Source organism: Globicephala melas, chromosome 16, assembly GCF_963455315.2.
Source record: "Globicephala melas chromosome 16, mGloMel1.2, whole genome shotgun sequence".
Taxonomy (NCBI): domain Eukaryota; kingdom Metazoa; phylum Chordata; class Mammalia; order Artiodactyla; family Delphinidae; genus Globicephala; species Globicephala melas.
This window is the reverse complement of record NC_083329.1, coordinates 44,602,296-44,623,978: the sequence shown is the minus strand read 5'-3', so window position 1 is coordinate 44,623,978 and position 21,683 is coordinate 44,602,296. Positions and strand designations below refer to the sequence as shown.

The following is a 21,683-nucleotide window of genomic DNA, read 5'->3' as shown; positions in this document are numbered from 1 at the left end:
TTAAAACACCTGATCCAAACTTTTTTCTAGCTGAGCTTTTTGCAAACACTGAATTTAAACTGATCCAGATTGTAAAGTTAGGGGGGAAAAAAGCCTCTCAATTATTTTTTGGAAAGCTAGTAGTACATCTCTGACATGAAACTAAAAGAGATAGCACAGAAAAAGTATAGAAAACTCTCACAGATATTGATGCATAAATCCTAAATTAAACATTAGCTTAAGTAAGGATGCATAAATGAGAAATGGGGCAATGTGCCAATGGCAGCCAATTTGTGAGTATCTTTCTTGGTCATTGGGTCCAACTACGTTTCTGAGACTGAAGGCAGGGTCCTGGCTGGAGGAAATGGAATGCAATTGAGTGCTTGGACCAAGGGCCTCCGGGGCTTGACCAAGTGCGGCTGAGCTAGGGGTGTTTGTAGAGGACGGGTCTGGAGCAAAATGCCGGTACCAGGCAAAGACTCTAGGCGGGTCTGAGTCTGAGAGGTTGAAACGCCTCTGTGAATGGTTCTGGGACTCTGCTGGAAAGTAGCGGTGAGCATTGACGCCTGGCCTCAGAGGTGCGGTGAGCAATGAGGGCTGGGCTCTCCCTCCAGGACAGAGGTGCAGGGGCGTGGGGTGACCACAGTGGCCTCTGGGAGAGAGAACTCTCCTCTAAGCAGGAACAGAGTGGTCTGCAAGACAGGAGCCTGAAGCCCAGACTCAGGGGCTTCACAGTTCCTGAGCACAGAGGAGATTTATCTTAGATGGCGGGGGAGGAACTTTGAGAAAAATAAAAGTGTAAAGAGTGAAAACATCAAAGTAGCGACAAAAGACAAAGAGAAATGTGCCTTGCTTTACAACTTACCAAGCTTCTTTACAGCTTTTAGCCTGTTTCTTGTCAAGGTTTGGACAATGACTACGCCCAGGGAGGCTGGGAAGTTAGGGAGCACACCCCTCCCCTGCTGTGCTCCCCCTCCAACTATGATGAGTCACAAAATAAGTCACATGCCAGGTCCAGCCACCCATCCAGGCCTCGTTCTCCCCACTGTTGGGGCTTTCCAGCTTGAAGTCCAACCCAGCTTGGAACGCCCCAGCATCTTCTGAACCCATGAAGCTGTCCCTCTGCCCTTTGCCACATTTAACTCCATTGATTCCACATCCTCCGCGAGGCCCTGGAGAAAGTGATTTGTGTAAATGATGAGGTAAAGCGAGAAGGTTATATGGCAGAGCATGATTGATTCCCTGGGGCTTTATTGTAATAACTTTAATCTTCTGGAGCTCATCTGGTATGAATTTAGGAACCGTGCGGCATTTTGCTGAAATTCCCCCTTAATGCAGCCCTCGCTCTGCTGGCCTCGGTGGTTACAGAGTTCGCCATGTTTATGATTTGGCCCCAGGCTCCTTATTAATAGGCTTTGAAAAGAGGGTGTGGAATGGATTGGCGCCTTTAGTTGTGCTTTTCTTGGGGGAAGAAACAAACAGAAATCTCTACCTTGAACCGTCTGTGCTCTGCCTTCCTCGAAAGAGAAGTAAATCAATTTGTGCTTCCCAGGCCCAGCTGGGGTGGAGAAGAGTCTGGCACCTGCACGGTCTCTGAGCTCTTGGTGTTTGCAGATCAGTGGGGAGAAGTGGGCTTCCTGAGGTCTTTGTAACAAGGAACACAGGTCCTTCCACCGCTGGGCCCACCAGGGTTAATTTTAAAAAAGGCACGTGGTTTGGGGTGCAGCTCCCTCTAGTTTAGCAGCTCTCCTGGTCAAATCTACCCACACTGGACATCAGGAGACTTGGGGTCAGATCCCCAGGCTTACCGACTTCGGACAGGTCACCTAACCTCTCTCCACATCAATCCCTCAGAGCACTTCCTGGAGTGGCCTCCAGGAAGGAGGGGTCCTCTGTGCTTTGCATCCACTGGGCATCAGGGTACCAAGGTCAGGGAAGCAGAGGCTGATCATTCCAGTGACAGTGAGTCTAGTGCACCTTCCAAGCTTCGCATTCAGAGCCTCCTCTGCAAAACCACCTGCCAGCAGATGACAACGGGCCAGGTGCTACGTTAATGGAATGAGACGTCAGTGTTCCCATGACCCTCTGAGGCTTTTGTAAATCAACAGAACGCAAGCAAACAGCGGTGCCCTTGTAACCTGATGGAGCCGTGTTGTGACCAGCTGAGATGGTAAGAATTGTGGCACCTTGAGGCGCAATGCGCCCTTCACAGTTTCCAAAGCACTTTCACCTACTTATTCTTTGTAACCAAAGGCTTTGGTCAGCCTTGTCTGCGAGCATGGGGGCTCAGCACTGTTAAATGACTTTCCCTGGAGCACAGCAGGAGTGCTGCCTGATAGAGACAGGCAGTGTGGTCCTCCCAGGATTCAATCAGACAGCCCACATTTTAGTCCTGGCCACTCATCAGCTCTACGGTTGGGCAAGTTATTTATGTCTCCTATGCCTGTTTCTTTCTTAAGTTAACAAATGGCAATAAGATTGCCTGCTTTGTAGAGTTCCTGTGTCAACTAAAAATCTAACGTATGTCTGTTTCCCAGGAGCATGTCAACACAGTATATGCTCGGTAGAGCTAAGTTCACCTCCCCGCTTCTTTCACTGTGTTTCCTGCACTGTAGGTATTGCACACATATTAACGGACAGTAGTAACCAGAAGAGAATATGTTCAATTTGTGCACTTGCTGGCACATCTGTTTGAAGGCTGGTGATGCCCAGACCTGGCTCTCGGGTCACCTGGCAGCTGGTATCCTCCACGCCCTCCTTGTCTGGCACTGTCTACTGTGAGCTCAGGATTAAGGGGCCCATGAGGACCAAATCCCTCAAAGCAACCACGCGAGCCCCCCGCAATGCCACTCTTCACCCTCGAGGGGCCTCGCCAGGCCATACGACCCAGAGGGAGGGTACTATTGTCTCTGACCAGACATCCTGAGTATCCTACTACGTTCTGAAAAGAATCCAGCACTAAGAAATAAGGCAGAAAAAAGCCAGCTGTGAGAGCCTACATTGGATTCTGAACCCTGCCAGCCCCCCGCTTCTGCTCTTGCTAGCTCCCCACTCTGGGGAATATCCAGCAGCTGGGGAAGAAAGGGAGTGGAAGGGCATTAGAATGCAAGGACCCTGCACCAGGATCGGGACTGCAGCCACAGGACCCAGATCTATGCACCCCTGGCTGAACCGCTGGGGCTGGGCCGGCCCACTCTCCAGCGGGCACTCCCAGGCATCCTTCGCTCTGCTCCTCCCCTCTCCCTAGTCAGAGGCCCCACTGAGGCCCCCCGACCTGCCTTAGGACCAAGCCCAGGAGTGAAATACAGGAGGGGTCCACATCCTCTTCTCTGGAGCAGCGCTCCTTCTATACTTTAAATATGCAAAGGGGGAGGGAACCAGAGACCTAATCTTCCCTGAGGCAAGTCCGCCAGCCCTTCCCTTCCTCCGTCTATTTAGGAGAAACAGTCAATCCCAACGCCGTGCCCCCCCAACCTTGGCCTGGGTTTGTTCTGTTGGGTTTTAGTCACCTGTGACTGCAAAAGACCCTTGCAGAAGGTTTGTAGATGTTCTCTTCTAACAAGCCGGTGGAATTTTTATATCCCTGCTGTTTCCATTATAAAAGCTTCTTAGAATTACATTTCATCTTAAACCAAGCCAAACCGCTGCTCTGAAAGGTGTGCCATGAAACTCCACTGGGCACCCTGAGATTTCAGAGGCCTTGTCCAGCCGGCTTGTCCAAACAGACCACCCACACCCAGGAGCCTCCTGCGTGCATGTGCGTGGGTCCTTATGACAGTCCAAGGCCAGAGCCTTAGCAGGCCAGGTCCCCTTCTAACAGGAAACACTTCCTGAGAGACAGGGCTTGGCCAGGCAAGGGGCGGCCTGTAGTAGACGCTGTGATGGGTCACCAGGTCCCCTTTCCGGCCCGAAGGACTTGTTTCTTCCAAGTGCTGGGAGTGTCACCGGCTGAAGGCCAGCCTGCGGCTGCCCCATCTGAAGCTGCCCTCTGCTGGAGAGAGCAGCCTCACCCACGGTCGTGCTCTTCCCAGGGCGGCATCACCACCAGCCCAGCAGGGTGGGAGCATGAGGGCCCCTTTCCCTCAGAGTCTGGGCTCTTAACTGGCATCTTTTTAAGGCATCCCCCTCTGCTCGGTCCTGCTTCCTTCCCTCCCCTTCCACAGGTATCAGCCTCGGGAGTACTCCAGAATAAATTTGCTGCATATTAACAAAGTACACAGGTAAATGAAGACATCAACTGCAATCCCAGTAGTCCTGGGCTCAAACATTTTCAGGGGGCCCCCTTTATTCCCCAGAACTCTGCTGCACTCCCCACCATGGTCCAATGAGGCCAAGCATGGGGGTTCAGGTCATCCTGGGCATGTCCTGCCAGGGATGGACTGGCTGGACTCAGATGGCCAAGACAGTGTCTAGAGAGAAAAGCAGAGACATGAAGCTGTAGGTGGCGGGACAGGAGGGCTGCGGGGGGCATTCTGGCCCCTGGCCAAGCCCCCTGAGTGGGTCTGAGACGGCCAAAGGTGGACAGCTACCAAGATGGAAGCTCTGAGGCCTGGAGCCTGGTGCAGGGAACAAACAGGGGCTGCTCCAGCCAGCGCTGAGAGGAGCACGGCCTCTGCCTTGGCAGCTGGAGCAGCGTGGTCCCACTCGGCCCATGGCACGCACCGTGGCTTTAGGGTGAGTCCCAGTAGGAGGGCCGGCGTCGGCGTGTCCTCAAATAGCTGTGCGGGCCGGACATGAAATAGCCAGCCGCAGCCAGATGCCTTTGTGAAGGGGGGGCTCCAGTGAAAGGGGGCAGAGTGACCATCTCCTGCAGATGAAGCCCATTTGTGCCCATGGGCTGGGAAAGGTGGGGACAGTGAGTAATACCACCCTACTCCTTGGTCGGACACTCGAGGTCTCTGTGACCTGGTCACAACCTGCCCTCACTGTTTAGCATCTGGTACTCCACCAAATCATGGTCCTAGGTGCCCCCAACATGCCCCGAGGACAGCGTCCTCGTCCTCTCTTGTGCTCCCCTAACCCTCTCCCTCCACCTGCCTCATCTTTACTTTTTAGATCTTTTCCGTCTTAAGCATTTAGGAAACCCCTTCCTTGATCCAACCTTTCAAATCTCCCCCACGATGTGCCTCTCCTCTGCCCTCCCCCCCTCCTTTTTGTAGCTCAAGACCTCAGGCCCATCCTGATGAGACACCCCCTTCCTCCTGCCCTGAGAGGGTGTGTGCCGCATGAAGGAGGGGAGAAGCTGGGATTTGCGGTTGAGTGTGAGTTCAGATCCCATCTGTTCCATTTATGGGTGACAAACTCCCCGACCCTCAGTTTCCTCATCTGCGACAGAGGGGTGGGTAACCACGTGTAGGCACCAGGTGAGCTCCGAGGACTCTCCTTCCCGGGAGCAGAAGAGCTTCTGGGGAGTTCGGGTTGTCCACTCTGGCTTCTGCCTGAAAGCCATACTCTTGCGGGTCAGCCTCTGCCAGGACCTCCAGTTACCCCCTGAAAGGGAGGGAGGAAGAGCCCAGGGGACCACAAGGGGGGAGTGTGCCCTTGCCACTGCAGGGCAGACTGGAAGCAAGGAGCACCCGAGGGCGGCGCTGGGTGCCCAGGAGGGCCAGTCCTGGTGCTCAGGTGTGACTGCTGGGGCTGGAGATGTGGCATCGCTGAGATGACTCGGTTTGTTGGTCCCTCGGGGAAAGCAAATACACAGGGTGTGGGGCGAGGGGCCAGGGAGGCCGTTGAGTGCCCAAGGACAGGAGTAGAGGTGCCTTTCCAGATTCTTGCCCCAAATAGATCCCAGGAGGTGGGGGGCTTACTGGGCAGGAACACAGAGCCTTCGTGGCTGCTGGCTGGCCTGTCTCACCATCAACTCACCCTCCCTGAGCTGACCCACCAGAGGCGGAATGTGTGGGGCTCACACTCATGCTGGGCTCCAAAGCGTCCCAAATCTGCAGCTATGTAAGCCAAGTGGGTTCTGTCCAAGGTGCCTGGCTGGTGGGCGGAGACTCCCGCTGGCTGCAGTGCTGAATGCCCCTCTTCCCTGCACGGCTGTGATCTGAGCTGAACTTAGCGGTGGCTGAGCAGTGCCCAGGGTCCTAGCGTGGACACTGCAGGAGGGGCTGGGAAGGTGGAGGGGGCCAGGCTAGGGAGCTTAAGGCTGTTTTTAGGGGCACGCTGGGTGCTACCACCTACTGGTGCCCCTCCTCACTGGGCACAGACCCTAAGGGGAGCCTGAAGTGGGCAGCGGCCCATTGTGAGGTCTGACAGGTAGCTCTCCATCCAGTCCAGTTTCTTCCTTTATCTTATCTGCAAACTAAACACATCTACCATCTGGCAACCTGGGGAGATGGAGGTCAAATTTTGCACACATGAAGAATTTCTGCCTGAATAAACGAGTTTTTTGTTCGTTGGGTTTTTTTTTTTTTTTTTTTTTTTCCCCTCTTGGTTCCTGGTCGTTCTCAGAATCGATCCAGCTGTTCACAGCCTGGGCCACCTCCTGGCCCCAGAAGTACTCTGGGGTAAGGACACCCCTGGGCTGGCTAAGTGAGAGGAGGGGAAAGGCAGGTCTCACTACTGTGGCCGGGGCAGGAGAGGCCTGCCCTTGTTTGGGGTGGAGGGCAGACAGGTGGCAGCCAACCCCAGCCTGGCCCTGCCCTCACTGCTCTCCCTGGGGTCCTGGAACTGGAGGCTTGCTCCAGGGAGGGTGACTGACTTTTACAAACAAGCACCCTCTTCCTCCTACCAAGATGCAGCTCCTGGGAAATGCCCTCCCTCCCCGGACCTCAGTACAGCTCTCCTGTCCTGCCCTCCTGTCTCCTTCCACCTCCCCTTTCCCCTTCCCCAGTGCTGCTGATGGGGAGCTGCCCTGGGTAGAGAGATCAATTTATCTTCACTCCCATCTCCTATCAGTTCCTAGGCCTGCAGATAGGCTGGTTCTCACTGAAACCATGATTGCCCGAATTCCAGGGGCAGGTACTTACAGAAAATAAGCTCCCATTTAAGAGCCTGTTAAGGTGCCAGGCTGAAAGCAGCAAGGGGGTGGGGTGAGCAGTGGGTGCTCAAAACCTGTTTTTCTTGCTGTCAGGTCTGACGCAGGGACCATTTGCATGCAGACACCTGCCTGAGAAGCCTCTGTGTTTAGATTGAGGTGGCCAACAGTGACTACAGGCAATGAATTGTTTTCCTGGCGTCTTGCTAAGGTCAAATCTGCTGAAGCAGCTGCACCTTCACCCCTGCACGAGCTGCTTCTTCCTGACGGCACTCCCAACCCTCTCAACGTGTACACCAGCCTTTAGAGGTCCTGCAGCTGAGGGCGTGAAACCCCCCAGGACCCTGCCTCTCCACCCGCCCCCTGAGCGACCTCCCTCAAGTCTTTGAGTCCTGGATTCATTCCTTGTCATCAAAATGGGGATGAGAGCCCCTGGTTCAGCGGGAGAGAGAAATGCATGCAAGAACTGCTTCATAAGCCAAGAAGAGTTGTAAATTGGGAAGACGTAAGTAATAATAAGCGCTGGCATTTCCTGCACGTACACAGAATGCAAGCGTGCCGTCCTCCAAGCTTCTGGCTCCACCAGAAGGGAAGAGCAGATCCCACCACCTCTTCTAGCTCCTATAAACAATGTTCCATTCTAAGTAGCTGTGAGGAGTCCAGATCTGCTAGGGCAGGGATGAGGGGAGCCCTCGTCAGGAGCCGAGAGAGCCATGCCTGGAATCCTCCAGGAAGGCGCCAATGGGTATGAGACAGGAGGCCCATGGCCCACGCTGGGGCTCCCAGTCGGCCTGGGCCTCCGAGGCTCTGCAGACCCCACAGCAGGCCTCAGACACAGACCGAAGGACTGGGGGCCTCATTCTGGTCTTTGCGGTCAGCTATCTGTAGGGTTATTAAACTGCCTCCTCTCAGCTCTAGGGTAGAACCTACCTGTGAAGTTTCAGATCCCTACTACATACCAGCCAGTGCTCTGCAAAGTGGGCCTTGGGTCAGGGGGGAGTCTTCCCTTCCACGTCCAAAGCAACCAAAAGACAGGCACCTCCACACCCAAACTGGAGCGAGCCGGGAACACATGGGCCATAGCATGAGTTCTGGGCAGAGTCTGGTCTGCACTGCCAGCTCAGCAGGTGATGGGAAGTCCATTCACTGTCCGGGCCTGGGTGTCAGCATCTGCAGAGTGGGTCGAGCACGCTCACCCTACAGCGCTGCTGGGAAGCTCCGCTGAGCTGGCAGTGTGACCCAGCTCTGGAATCGTCAGGGTCTGACGTTCGGCCGTGGTTATCTTCACACACAGGACCTCAGGCTAAATGCAGCCTCGAAAGGCGGCTTCGCGCTTGGTCCCTAAGGAAGGACGGCCGTCCGCATAAGTTTAAGCTTTGCTTTTCCTTCAGACTTCAAGATCTGTGTGAGGTCTAATGGGCTCTTTCTACTGAGGCATGAGATTCTTATACAGCTAAGACTGCTATCTCTGCATGGTGGAATATCAGAAAAGCATGGGCCTCCTGAGGGCACTGGGACGAAATACAGCCTACAACTTCACAAACCAGTGGTGCTGTTGGACCGGGTACAAACTGAAGTCACCCATCTCTGTTGATAATGGCCTGGTGTGCAGCGACTCTCACCCCGCCCAGCCAGGACAGGACAATGTGCTTTTCTTGGCCCACTTTGGGCAGGGGTTCCTGACCCCTCCTGAGTTATGAGTGCTCAGGGCTGGAGCTTCCTGCTCAAAATCTCAGCTCCAGTCAACTGGTAGACAGAATTATACCCACACTGACCTGCGGAAGAAGCCGCAGAAGTAAATATTGCCTCGGGTCAGAGCCCCTCCTGGAATCTCAGAACTCTGTTGAAACCTGCCAAGGCAGGGGTAATACATCACCACCACCCGTCTCTGTTTACAACCGGGTAATGCCTTTTATGACTGCCTCTCTCTACCCTGAATATTTGTTTTATTGCCCCTGTAGGGAGATTTTTCCATTTGGCAAAAATCATCAGATGGCTTTAGTCATGTTAACAACTGCTCATTAAATGCGAAGGAGTAAACAGTGAAATAAAGCTTTGTTTCTTTGCTGTTTTTTTCTTTTTTCTTTTTTCTTTTTCTGTTATTTATGGAAGAAAATCATGGGATGGGCAAGAAGAGGTAAAGGGTACTCAGATGTCGTCCCTCCTTAGCGCCTTGTCTGGGTGGGAAGCCAGGAAACCTTCCCTGCCTTTCTGGGAGCCCATTCCTTCAGCAAGGAGAGAGCGAAGGTTTTGATCTGTTTCAAGGTGAGGGCTTGCTGGGTGATCTCTGGGTTTTGGGCCCTTTATGCTTGATTCTTCTTCCCCTGTGGCCCAGAAATCAGGAGGTACATCTTTCTGTTCCTGGTGGAAAAGGCTTCTCAGGGCTAGAGCAGTACCTGGAGAGAATTGGTGTGGAGTGGTTGAAAGGGGGAGCCAGGTAGATGGGTGGTTGGATGGACGGATGTATGGATGGGTGAGTAAACAGATGGGGGGTGGATGGATGGATGGATAAGTGGACAAATGGATGGATGTATTGTTGGGTGGATAATGAACAGATGGGGGATGGTTGGATGAATGGATGAGTGGGTGTATAGAGGAATGGATAGATGTATGGATGGGTGGTGGAAGGGTGAATGGATGTGTGGACGAATGGATGGAAAGTTGGATTGCAGACTTATGAAAGAAGTATAGCATCTCTTGGTGGCAAGCCTAGGGCTGTGAGGCAAAACTTGGGTACTTTACAGAGACAAAGGGAGCATCAGTGATCCATCAGTCTGATTACAAACGTAAAAACATTCTGGGAACCTAAGAAGAGAAAGCTTGCTGGAAGCTGGAAGCCAGTGAGATTTCATGGGTGAGACTCAAACTCCCAGTCAGCATCCTGGATTTGCATTGCTTAAAAACAACAACAACACCGCTAATTTACAAAGTTTTATCGATAACTTATTCCCAAACAAAAATACCTTTTAATGATCAACTTGTTTAACCTCTTCAGTCTGCTTCTGAGCAGTGGGGTGGGAGGATGCGTACCTTAGAGGTGCTGGCAATCCTCACCCGAGTCCATCTCCCACTTATATCCCCTGGGCCAGGCTGCCAGGGGGACCCGCCTTTGCACTTGGCTTTGAAAGCCTCTCTTGTCCAGCACATCTGTGAAGAAAGACTTCAGACTCTGGCCACAGGGATGTAAGGTGGAGGAAATGTACAAGTCCCTCCTCTGAACAGGGAGGGCCAGTGGGGCTGGGATCCTTACTTCTCCGACTAGGGGCCCAGCTGTGCAGGCAGTAGGCCCAGCCCCTCCTCCATGACCCACAACAGTGCTTGACCTCTTTCTACATCTGAGAATCCCTCCAGATAGGATACTGCTCATGTGATGCTCATTCCTGGCATGACGGCTTCTCCTCCTCCCCCGTACACAGCCCAGGCCTCCTAAACAGACAGAAAGGGTGTCAGTAGCTGGACTTCACATTCACCTGCCCAGACCAGAGGAAGAGGAGGGCTGGTGATGCTGGAGAGAAGAAGCCTAGATCTCCTTGCCTCAGGCATGACCAGGACTATTTCTGGAAGGTCAGAATTGGGGCTAGTGTGTCATTAAACTGTTCATAGAAAAAAGGAGAATAAAAAACGATCACTCCCATACTGCTTTAATGCGCCACTTGCCAGCCTAATAAGACTCTGTTGCAGTAAAATTCAAGAAATTCTCTCACTGAGAAAGTGGGTGATTTCACAACTTACCTTCCCAATGCCCTTCCCACCCTCTGCCCACAGGTCCTGAAGTTGCAGGCAGGGAGCTCACAGAGAGGGGCTCCATTGTGTCGCGAAGAGTGTAAGACCCTGGGGTCGGGTTACCAGACCCAACAAATAAAAATCCTGCACACCTAGTTAAACTTGAAGTTCAGATGAACAACGTATAATTCCTTCTAGTGTAACTATGTCCCATGCAATATGTGGAACATATTTATGCTAAAAAAAAAAAGACATGTTTATCTGAAATTCAAATTTAACTGGGTGTCCTCTAGTTTACGTGGCAAATCTACTCTTCTATCCTTCACCAGGAACAGCTCTACTGCAGAGGCAGGCTAAGCGGGTTGAAATCCCCGCTCTGCCAAAGAGTAGCCGTGTGATCTTAGTTCCCAAATCCAGGCAATGGGGTTAACACTGAACCCGCCTCGCAGGTAGATGTGGGGATAAAGGAGGCAAAAGGTATACAGCACGGAGTAACTCCTGTGTAAATGTTATTTATCCCCCAGGGCACACACTTCCTATCACCCAGGGGTTTATGGTAGGGGCTGGTGTATACTCCAGCTCCAGAAACTTTGATGGAGCTCCAGATGCTGAGTCCAGGCTGCCCAGAGGCAAGGGTACCAAGAGAGAGGGGTAGGATTAGGATTGACAGAGCAAATCTGGACCTGCCTCCACTGATTCTGGCGATGGGGTGCAGGCAGAGTTGCGTTGGTCTGTGGGAGCTGGTGTGCAGGCTGAGGGCACGAGGATGTCCCAGAAAATACCACCCCTGCTTTACAAGTGTCCATCAAGGGAGAGTGTTTGGGTACAGCCACCTTACACAGAAGATCTGGCTTGTTGGACATGCACCTTCACCTAGGGTGAGCCCTGCCTGCAGCTGTGTCCCAAAGCCAGCCAGGACCCAGCACAGAGCGAGCCCCATGCAGGAGCCCTGCCTCAGCTTCCCTGGGTCCTTCCCTCCAGGATGAACTGAGGCTCTTGGAACTGGCTCCTGAGGTCAATTTTGGATCCAGTCAATGAAAACATAGTCAGCCTGACAGATGCTAAGCCCAGGTCCTGGGAACAGGACTCCAAGAGGTTCCCTAGACGCCTGCCACGGAAGTGACCTCCATCCCCGCACACACTGGTGTTCCAGAATCCAGAGACGCTGGTCCAGAGAGTTGCGCCTTTGTCCTTGGCCAGCTCTGCCACGTTGGCCAAGGCCTCGAACCGCTCTGAACTTCAGGCTCCTGTCTTCAAAGCTGAGATGTTAGGGCTTATCCTGCTGGTGTGATCTTTGTCAGAACCAAATGTGACGAATTCGGAGAAAGCAAACTGAAGTCCTGTGTAAATATCTTCCTGAAGGCCTTCTCTGTGCCAAGTGCTTTCACACTTAGTAAATCCAAAGGCCAACCCTGAGAGATAATATACCCATTCCACAGATTATAGCATCGAGGCTTTGAGGTTTTGTCTTTCTCACGGGCCTCCTGGTTCCCAGGGTAGGACATATACCAGTGAACCCCGATGCGAGATGTCAAAGGTGGGAGAGCAGGGGTGGGTGGGGTGTAGCCCCTCCAGGCCCGCACTCAAGACTGTATGAAAGAAGACTCATGATTGGGGTGGGAGGGTCATGGGTATCCAGGGCAGGGGGTTGGGATCTCATGGATCCCCACACCCTTCCTAGGACCTGAACACTCCTGGGTGAGCATTCTCTGGCCTTACCTGGATGGCAAGAGTGAAGATGCCATATCTCCTTTGTATTATTTCGTTTTACTACTTTGAGACCAAATGGTTTGTTTATAAAAGGGGGAATGTCAAGCAATTTAAAAATGTTCTTTATTTATTTTCAAACTTCAGATCTTTTTGTACCCCTGTCTGATTTTTTGCTATCTCCCCAACCACCTATACTATTGCATGCTTTGGTAGTTTAAATCTACTTATTTTTTAAAACTTAAATCATGAAATCAGTCTTGAGCAATATCTGAAATGTCTGCTTTAATGTGCTAGTTATTTTTTTATTACTTTAAAAAATAAGTTTATAAATCTATGTTGTTTAAAGTAATGTTTTCAGAGTACCACCTGAAGTCATCTTGTTGGTTTCACACTGGGAAACAATGATTGGGTGCAAACTTTCAACCCTGTATTAAGGTCCTTCTCCAAAATCCAGTCACTGAACTCTGAAGGTGTGAACAGCCTATTGCTGGGCAGAGGGCTGTGGGCAGGCACCTGGACTGTCACTAGGGGTCTAGAGACCATAGTACAAAATCGAGCCTTGGAGATGCACCTGTCTGTTAACCCAACAGCCAGACCCCTGCCTCCCTCTCACCTTGAACTCCTCATGACTGAGGTGTCTCTGAGGAGCTGCAGCTCTGAGTGCCGAGTGTGGGAGAAATCTGCAAGATCTCATAGGGAAGGTGGTATTGCTTTGGGCCTTGACAGGGAACTGAGTTTCCTGGCAGAGAAAGAAAGGTGGAGCCTTTTAAGCAGAGATAGTGCCGTAAGCAAGAGACAGAGGAGAAAGGGTAGTGGGCCCTGCTACCCTGAATTTGGGAGGCACCCCTGTGACAGAGCCCAGAGCCCAGGTTAAAAAGGCACAGTCTGGTCCCCAGAGTGTTGACTTGTGCAGAGTTTTAAATTTAAGTAGCTTGCCAACCGGTCCATTTTCTCAAAGAACTTAATGACCTTCCATAGTTTACGTGCTTAATTACTTATGTATAGTGCCATTTTCTTTTCCCCCATCCCCCAGAATGTACACTCCAGGAGGAAGGGGGTTTGGGTTGTTTCGTCTGTTTGTGCTTCCTTTACTGAAGTATTTCAAACACTTATCCCATGTCTGGAACATAACAGGTGCTCAGTAAGAATTCTAATGAATGAATGGAGGAAGTGATGGCACTGATGGGTCCCACACTAATGTCTGTCCTGGGGCTGCGGGGCGCGGCCAGACAGAAGGCCCTGGTTTCCCTTCAGCCCACGCGGGTCCCTCCCAGTGGCTCCCTCAGGCTGTGGGAGCAACAACCGATTTGTGACCAAAAGCAAACAAACGAGATGCTTTGACATTGGCTTTGGCCGGACTTGCAGGTAAGGCTCCACAAGCGCGGCTGTCGCCGGGCTCTGGCCTCTGTGGTGTGCCCCTAAGTCCCGGCCACCCGATATATGACTGAACCTTGCAGCTTCACCGGTCTGTGCAGTGATCTGGGGCAGGCCTGAGTCTTGGTCCACTCGGACCGCAGGAGCGCGGGGGAGGTGGTGGGGGGAAAGGGGGGAAATGAGAGACTTCGCCACCAGAGGGCGTCCGAGCTCAGCCGCCGCGCGCCAGCTTGTCAGCAGTGGGCTAGGGCTCCAACTGGAAGATTACCCTCCCCAGGTCTCCCTAGAGGAGGTGGAGACCGGGGAATGCCGGAGGACCGTCTTATCCATTGGATTGTTAGTTCTTTAAGGGCAGGGACCAAGTCAGTGGGATTCCCGGCTCTACACCCAGCACCCAGAAGCGGGCTCGGCCCAGAGTGAATGAATGAATGAATGAATACAGGTTCACAGAGCACCTAATTGGGCGCGAAAGTAGTTTGGGAAAAAAAACGAAAAATGCAAAAGACACCCATCCCCACGGCCGGAAACCCGGGGCTCTCGCAGCTTCCTGCTGATTGCCCCTTCCCTTGGCCCCCAGTTGGAGCAGCTGAGCCCAGGCCGGACGGGCCCCTCCCACTCCCCCAAAGCCAGAGATCCGGGACTCCAGAGACTTGTTCCCACCAAACACCCCTTGAATGGACGCGGGGACAGAATCCACTCCATTGTCAGGTTATGAGGGAAAGAGCAGAGGGAGGTGGCCGGAGAGGCTTGTGACCACTGGCGAGGCTCAGAAGGGCGCTCTTCTCACTCCTGCGCCTCCCAGACCGCCGCCTGCTTGCAACCCTGTGCTCTGCTGGGGCCACCTCGGGTGTCCAGGTTAGGGTGAGGCAACCTACCAGGAGGGCTGGACACCGCCGAGAAACGACCCCGTGGGTGTAGTTCTCTGCACCAGAAAGACGTGGAGCACCCTCCTGGATGTGGGGGGGGGGAGGGGAGTTCTTTCATCACTTCGGGCATCCTTTGGGGAGAGGGAGAAAATAACTGAAGTGTAAACAATTATTTCTAGCTTCCATTTCTTGAGTACAGACTATGTGCCAGACGCAGTGCTGAGCACTTCGTGGTGGTCGGGAGGGGAGTCTCAAGTCAAATCCCACAGCTCCCCTCCGCGGGGTGGGAACTGGGTTTATTCCATTTCACAGTGGAAAGAGCAGGGGTGCAAAGGGCTAAGTAAATTCACGTTTACTAAGAGCCTCCGGGGCGAACTGCCGTTATTTCCTTTCGGTGGCAGAGCACTCTATTTTAGAGCTTCAATTTCACAGTTGAGGAAACTGAGGCTCGGCTAATAAGTTATAGCTCTGGCTTGGAATCGAATCGGAGTCGCTCTGACTGCAAAGACTAGTCTGTTTCCCTTAGTCCCAGCTTTCCCGGCCGCGGAGCAGCGAGCTGAAGCCGGTGGTCACCTCCAGGTCCTACACTCCCCCAAAAGGACCCTCTTAGCTACCGGGGACGCAGCTGGCCTAGCTGGCCCTCACCTCTAGGACCGACCTGTTTGTTTTTCTTTGGTTCTCATTCTGTTCCCGCCTCTGGGACTCAATCTTTCCATCTGCATAATGGGAACAGTAACCAGTCCCATCCCCGACCCTCACTGAGCGGCTGACTTCCTCGGTGCAGGTTAGGCCTACAAAGCAGGGCCCAGCGTAACCGAGAGGTCAGAGGCTGGGGCGCACCGCAGGCCCAGGAGCATCCCGGGCGCGGAGCAGGGGTGGGAGGGAGGGGACAGGGGGAGCGGCCGCGTGGGAGGGGACTCTGGTCAGAGCCCCGGGCCGCAGGCAGAATTCGGCTCCAGGCCCGCCCCTTGCCGCGCGCCCGCCCCGCCCCACCCCGCCCCGCTTTCGCCTCTAAAGTGCTGGGCGCGCGCCTCCTGCTGCCGCACTTTCACTCTCCGCAGTCGCATCCCCTCCACGTCCTGCCTCCGTCCACCCGCCGCCCGCTCTAGCCATGGATGCCAAGATCGTCGCTGTGCTGGCTCTTGTGCTGGCTGCGCTGTGCCTCAGCGACGGTGAGTGCGCCCGGCGACGGAGGCGTGGGCAGGCGCCAGGCTCTTGACTCCGTGCGGGGCCACGGCTCCTCTGCCCCGGCCCGCGCCGTCCCGAGCGAACCTAATCCGAGCCGCTTTGCACCCGGGAGGTCGAGGCAGCCCACCTCGCGGGGCGCGCTCCCTCGGCGTGCGGCGTTTGAGGTCCCCAGCGTAGCGCCCCCGCGCTGAGGCTCGCACTCCGCTGCTGAGCTCGGGTTCCGGGACGCGGGAGCGGCCGCCAGACCTCGGGCGGGCTGCAGAGCGAGGTCGGGCAGGATAACTGGATGCGAGCGCGCCCAGGGCGCTTTCGGAGCCGGAGCGGGAGGGCGCGGAGGTGTGGAGCCGAGTCGGGAGCCGCGGGTCCCTGGCCCTTGACCATCCACCTCCCAGCTAGTGCCTTCCCGCGGCCCAGCTCGGTTTCCAGAGTAGAATGGGCTTCTGGCTCCGTGCGAGGCCACGGCTCCTCTGCCCCGGCCCGCGCCAAGGCCCCAATGAGCACCGCGCTGGAGATGCGTTCTGCGGTTCCTGTTGGAGAGAGCGCTTTGCAAAGCCTGTCTGGCATCGCGACTTGCTTGTGGTGGCAATGCGATCGGGTGCAGCTGCGAGGCGTCCCTCGCAGTCTTATCGTTCCGAGCAGCTGTCGGGTTTGCAGCGAACGCCTGGCTGCGCTTCTGTACCGCAACGCGGTCCGCAGCGACGCGGCGAAGCTGGAAGCGCGTCCAGACAGTGCCTTCCCTGCCTCTTTCTGGGGTCACCCAGGAGAGGCCCAGGGGCGATCTGGGTCATGCATGCGCCTGCCCAGCCCCCAAAACACACCTGCAGGCTGGCGCCTTTGTCGCCAGACAGGCGAGCACTGCTCTATCTCGGAGTGAGCGCTGCAGCAAAGTTCAGTCGCCAAGGCTTTAGGCCATGGGGAAAGGTGGTGTACCGTTTCACTGTGAGAGGGAGAGAGCTTTTTTCCTTTTGAGGCTTAAGCGAAATCTCACTGTCCTGTTACAGGACACCACTGCTGCAAACCAAAATAAACTGTTGCCTCTGAACGCACAAAACAAAACCATGTCAGCACGGTCAGGCCATGCTGAGCTTTCTTGGCTGCGAAGTTTCCAACGAATCCTGCAAAGGGTTGAAGGACACTGTGCTTGGTGCAGCTGAGGTCTGTGCAGGGCCCCAGGCCCTGGAGCAGTCTGCTAGGTGCCAGCTGAAGACCTCTGCTGCATTCTCACTGGCTGGTGGCTGACCACCTGGGAAGTGTTCTTTAAAAGTGTAGCAAGTTGCTGGTCAGAGCTGCAGAGAGACTGGCACCAAAGGGAATTCAGAATTTTTCTGTAAGCTGAAAAAGTATCCTAGCCTGTGTCTTTACACTGACACTGACACCCCCAACCCAGGTCATGGGGCACACTCTGGTTTGGGTATTAACAATTGAGTGGTTTGGTGAGAGTAGACGTGTCATCATCCAGCTGTGGGAGGAAATGGTGCTTCTTCTAGCTGCCCCCTCCCCTGGGGAACTGCAGAAGTGACTAGAATGCAAGGACCCAGGTCCTTGAGTCCTGGGCATGGCTGACCTGGGGGGAGCACAGAAGGAGTGGGGGCCTCATCCACAGACTCCTCCTGACTCTGGGAAGGGTTGGTTGCTTGCCCATCTGAGTTGCCCTCTTGGCAGCCAAGTGGCCAAGTCAGGGTCCTGGGCTCCCGCTTAGTCGGGCTCTCCTTGCACGCATAGGCCAGAATGAACTTTTTGACCACCTGGAGCCTGTGTACCCATGCTGGGTCCCCTTGTTCAGGCTCTGACTCGGGCTCCTGCCCTCCCTCCATTGGCTAACCTCAGCCAAGCAGCTGGGTCCCCGGATGCCCTGGGCTTCTAGGGGTTAAAGTCAGGGTGGGCCCCATTCCTAGGCCTGGCTGGAGGGGCTGGCTTGGGCGCTCTTGTCTCTGCATTAGAGTGGAAGGACTGCTCCGGAGCGGAGCCAAGTTCACCAGAAGCCAAGTTCCCCCGAGCCCTGGGTAACATCTGGACCAGTCAGGCCTCTTGCCTGTACACGGACCACATGCAAAACAGTTGGAAAAGTTAGTAATATTGACAAAAAGCTGGCAGGAAGGTCACCAGCTGGACACAGCACCTAGCTCTCTTGGTAAGAACACTTGGGGCTCTGTCACTTTAAAAAACCTGTTGAAATTCTCCACTTGACAGGCAGGCAACTGGGTCCTGGGAGCAGGAATAAAAATTGCCTTTGAAGGAAATGGATAATCCCAGGAGGTGGAGAGGGGAGAAGAGAGAAAGAGAAAGCTTGTGTTCTGAGCTCAGAATGGGCTCTGATTTCTGGCCTGATCGCCACTGCTTCGCTAATGGACTCAGAACAGCATCTCAGGGACACGGGGGAGGAGCAGCCCCCATCTTGCACAGCGCTGCCCCCAGCAGCTGTCCTACTGTGCACCTTGCAGTCTGCTGCTCTGGGGTTGGGACCAGTCCTGCCTCACCAGTGGGCCCCACATGCCGGTTCTGCTCAGCTCTGAAGGACCCCTGAGAATTTCAGGGGAACCTGGAGGCAGGACACTCGGAGGGGAGACTTTGGCTCTTCCTTTACCCTGGCCACCCAGCCCCCAGCTGCAGGCCACTTTCCCAGGTGATCTGGTTACAGGGCCATACAGACTTCTGCAGGGACCCGGTACACTTGCTAAAAGCCAGGCCCCAGCAGCGACTTTCTGGACTTAGCCCAGGTGTAAACCTGAAGCCTGCTCCAGGCTCTCCAGTGCCACGAGTCACTGAGAGCCTTGAAGCCAGGCTTTCTTCTTCCTGGTTTTCAGGGAGTCGAGTTTGGTCTTGGGGGGCCAAGGTGGTCTGCTTTCCGCCTGACTTGTTGGCCATGCCATCTCTTGACGGAGTTCAGCCTTGAGGAAAAAAAATTAAGTCCCTCACTCACAGGCCTCCCCAGCTCTCTTGCCCCACATATGGAGCTTCAGAACCACCAGGAGCCCTCTGGGAGCTCTGTAAACAGGCAAACTTTTTTTTTTTTTTTTAATCTCTGGACTAAATATTCTCAGACCTACATTTAATCCCTGATGAAAGGATCCACAAATTCAAATAATTTGGGGTATTAAGTAGGGCTTGGATAAAATCTGCAGAAAACACGCACACATCCACGCACACACACACACACACGCGCACACACACACACGCGCGCACACATACACGCACACACACATCCACGCGCGCACACATCCACGCGCACACACACACGCGCGCGCACACACATACGCACGCACACATCCACGCGCGCACACATCCACGCGCACACACACGCGCGCGCACACATACGCGCACGCACACATACACGCGCGCACACATACACGCGCGCGGGCGCACACACACACACACACAAAAGTCAGTACCCACCACCCACCCCCCGGGGATTGCAATTCTAGACTTCCAGGGTGAGCTGCGGGTTCTGCAGGAGCCCTTTGCTAATTTACACTAATGAGTGTCAATTATGGTATTTTGCAAATTGGTGAATTGGCAAACAAAGATGTAATACAACCCAGGAGGCTGGAGCATCCCTGCACAGGCAATGAAAGCCACGTTTGCCTCCAGCCCTGGAAGTGCAGGGAGAAGATGGGCCCTTGCCTGCCCTCTGGGGACGCCCAGGTAGGAAGCCGGTGGGATTCTTTTGTGGTTGCCTGGGCTTAAGGTAAATGTGAGGACAGAGAAGACTGCAGGTGGGGGAGGGGAGCATTCCCAGGGGAGCTGCAGTGGCTCCTGGGAGAGAGCGAGCCTGGAGCCTCCTTCTTCCCCCTCCCTGGTCCCTGAATCAGGAAGTCTTTCTCAGTTGGCCATGGAGGAATTTATTTTGCAAAGAATAACTAGGAACCTCAGTACCTTGGACTGAAACAGTTCTCTCCTGTGATTAATGTCCTTCATCTTGAGACACCCAAGCAGGGGCCTTCCGATTTTAGCTTCCCTACCCTCCTAAGGTCCAGCTCTCCTCAGGTCCTTCTGGCCTCTTGCCCTGTAGAAGCTGAGCCTCAGCCCACTCAGAGCTCCCTGCGCTGCCCAAGGAAAAGGTCTCTGCCAGGATGCACCCATGACTCCTCCCATCGTTCCCCATCCTACCCTCATTCCACCGTCTGATCACTCGGCTGCAGACTCAGACACACTTGTATCCCCAAGGCCTGGCAGGATAATAACAAGCTGCTTTGTTCTCGTTACCTCTCTAGGGAAACCGGTCAGCCTGAGCTACAGATGCCCTTGCCGATTCTTTGAGAGCCACGTCGCCAGAGCCAATGTCAAGCATCTCAAAATCCTCAACACTCCGAATTGTGCCCTTCAAATCGTGTAAGTCTGAACATCCTCCTCCAGGGATGTTCCATTTGATGGCCATAGTAACACCTAATTCACAGACTTGTTAAAGCTAGAGAAATGACACATGCCGAGTGTCCAGGCTCGAACCTGGCATAATTAGAGGCAGCTGATAGTACCACCAGGCAGGAGTTTTAAAAGCTTCTCTTACCCTTGGTGCCGTGCTCACTCACAGAGGGTCCTTGCCTCTTCTTTCCAAGCTTCCTCCCTTTAGTGCAAGAGATGGGAGCACATTCAGATGCACCCTTAGACTGGAGAAACATGGGATTCACCAAAGTTTCTTTCTGCTGAAGTACAGTAAATTAGCCAGCCCCTTGCTAGTAACGGTTCTGCCAATTTCAGGGCTTTGGTGCCCTAATTTAATCCTTTATCACATAGCACAAACTCACAAGACTCAAATTCAGTTGAAGTCATCGTTAAACTGTTTGGTGAAACTCAAAATTACCAGCGCACTTAACTGCATTTTCTGAAAAGCCAACACACAAGGTTTCAGTTTTGCTGGTGTTGATGGCAGCTGCTAACATTTGATTTTATTCATGTGGGAAACGAGACATACCAAAATCACACATACATGAGACACTAAGATCTCTCCTGGAGAGCAGGAGCCTGAACCAAGTCCAGAAAGAAAGCCACACGTGGCCGTCCATTGCTCGGCCCTCCGGTGCCCATGTGTCCCCGTGCTCGCTCACAGCGAGCTTGACCATGTGTCTAGATGTCGGGGAGTGGAGGCTCGGGGTCTCCTGGGCAGAGCTCACCTCCTGAAAAGTCCCAGCACTAAAAGCAAGACGGGAACACAGCAGTTGGAGCAAAAGCTACACCCATCTGACGACTCTCCACCCAACACCAACTGGTTTTAGGTTTGACTTTTTTTTTTCTCTAGCCTTTGCTGCCTTGAATGTGTTTGTCATTTACAGTATGCTTTAGGGCACTAGAAGACGAATTTTTTTGTTTTCATTTTCTTTGCTTGTAATAAAATACTCTCTTTTGAGAAGTATTTAATCAGATAATGAATTCAGCGAGGATGGGCCCACTTTGCAGTGCAGACTCTGTGGGTTCCCTTGCCTCGAGGTTGAAGGAGCCAGATAGAATCCTCATGTCTTTCCGGGCAAACACATTAACAAACAGCAATCCCCAGAATTGGACCTGGATACGCCTTGCTCTGAGCCAGGCCCTCTGCACAGCTCGTTGACTCAACAGGCAGGCTGTGTGAAGACTCCTGGTGTCCATGAGCCTCTGTGCTGGCCGCACGGGTCCTCCTAGACCCCGAGCGGCTGGGCGGTGGTGTCCTCGGGCTGCTTGAGATTACCTGGTACCCAGGGGCTTTATGGAGAGGGATCCAGAGACAAGTCCAGGTCCTCTTCCAGGAGTCTTCAGAGAGGGAGGCTCTGAGTAAAGGTGAGAATTGGGAGGAAGGTGCAGTACGAACTTTCAAAGAACAAATGAGACCATGAACATTCAGTGAACTTGTAAAATCTCTCTGGAAACCATTTTCTGGCAAACTACCTAGACTA

At 53.8% G+C, this 21,683-nt stretch overlaps 1 protein-coding gene across 5 annotated transcripts in view; it reads left to right on the top strand.

Annotated features, from left to right (window-relative positions):
* The first annotated feature begins 15,651 nt into the window (after window positions 1-15,651).
* CXCL12 (C-X-C motif chemokine ligand 12) overlaps window positions 15,652-21,683 on the top strand; it is a 28,356-nt gene continuing 22,324 nt past the window's right edge. For all 5 annotated transcript variants that reach the window (XR_011376785.1, XM_030844037.3, XM_030844038.3 and 2 more), the window contains exons 1-2: window positions 15,652-15,803; window positions 20,031-20,148. Coding sequence is in view for 4 of the 5 variants with exons in the window: in XM_030844037.3 (XP_030699897.1) it covers window positions 15,743-15,803; window positions 20,031-20,148 (179 nt within the window). In the remaining variant the exon portion in view is untranslated. The remainder of the gene's footprint in view (window positions 15,804-20,030; window positions 20,149-21,683) is intronic.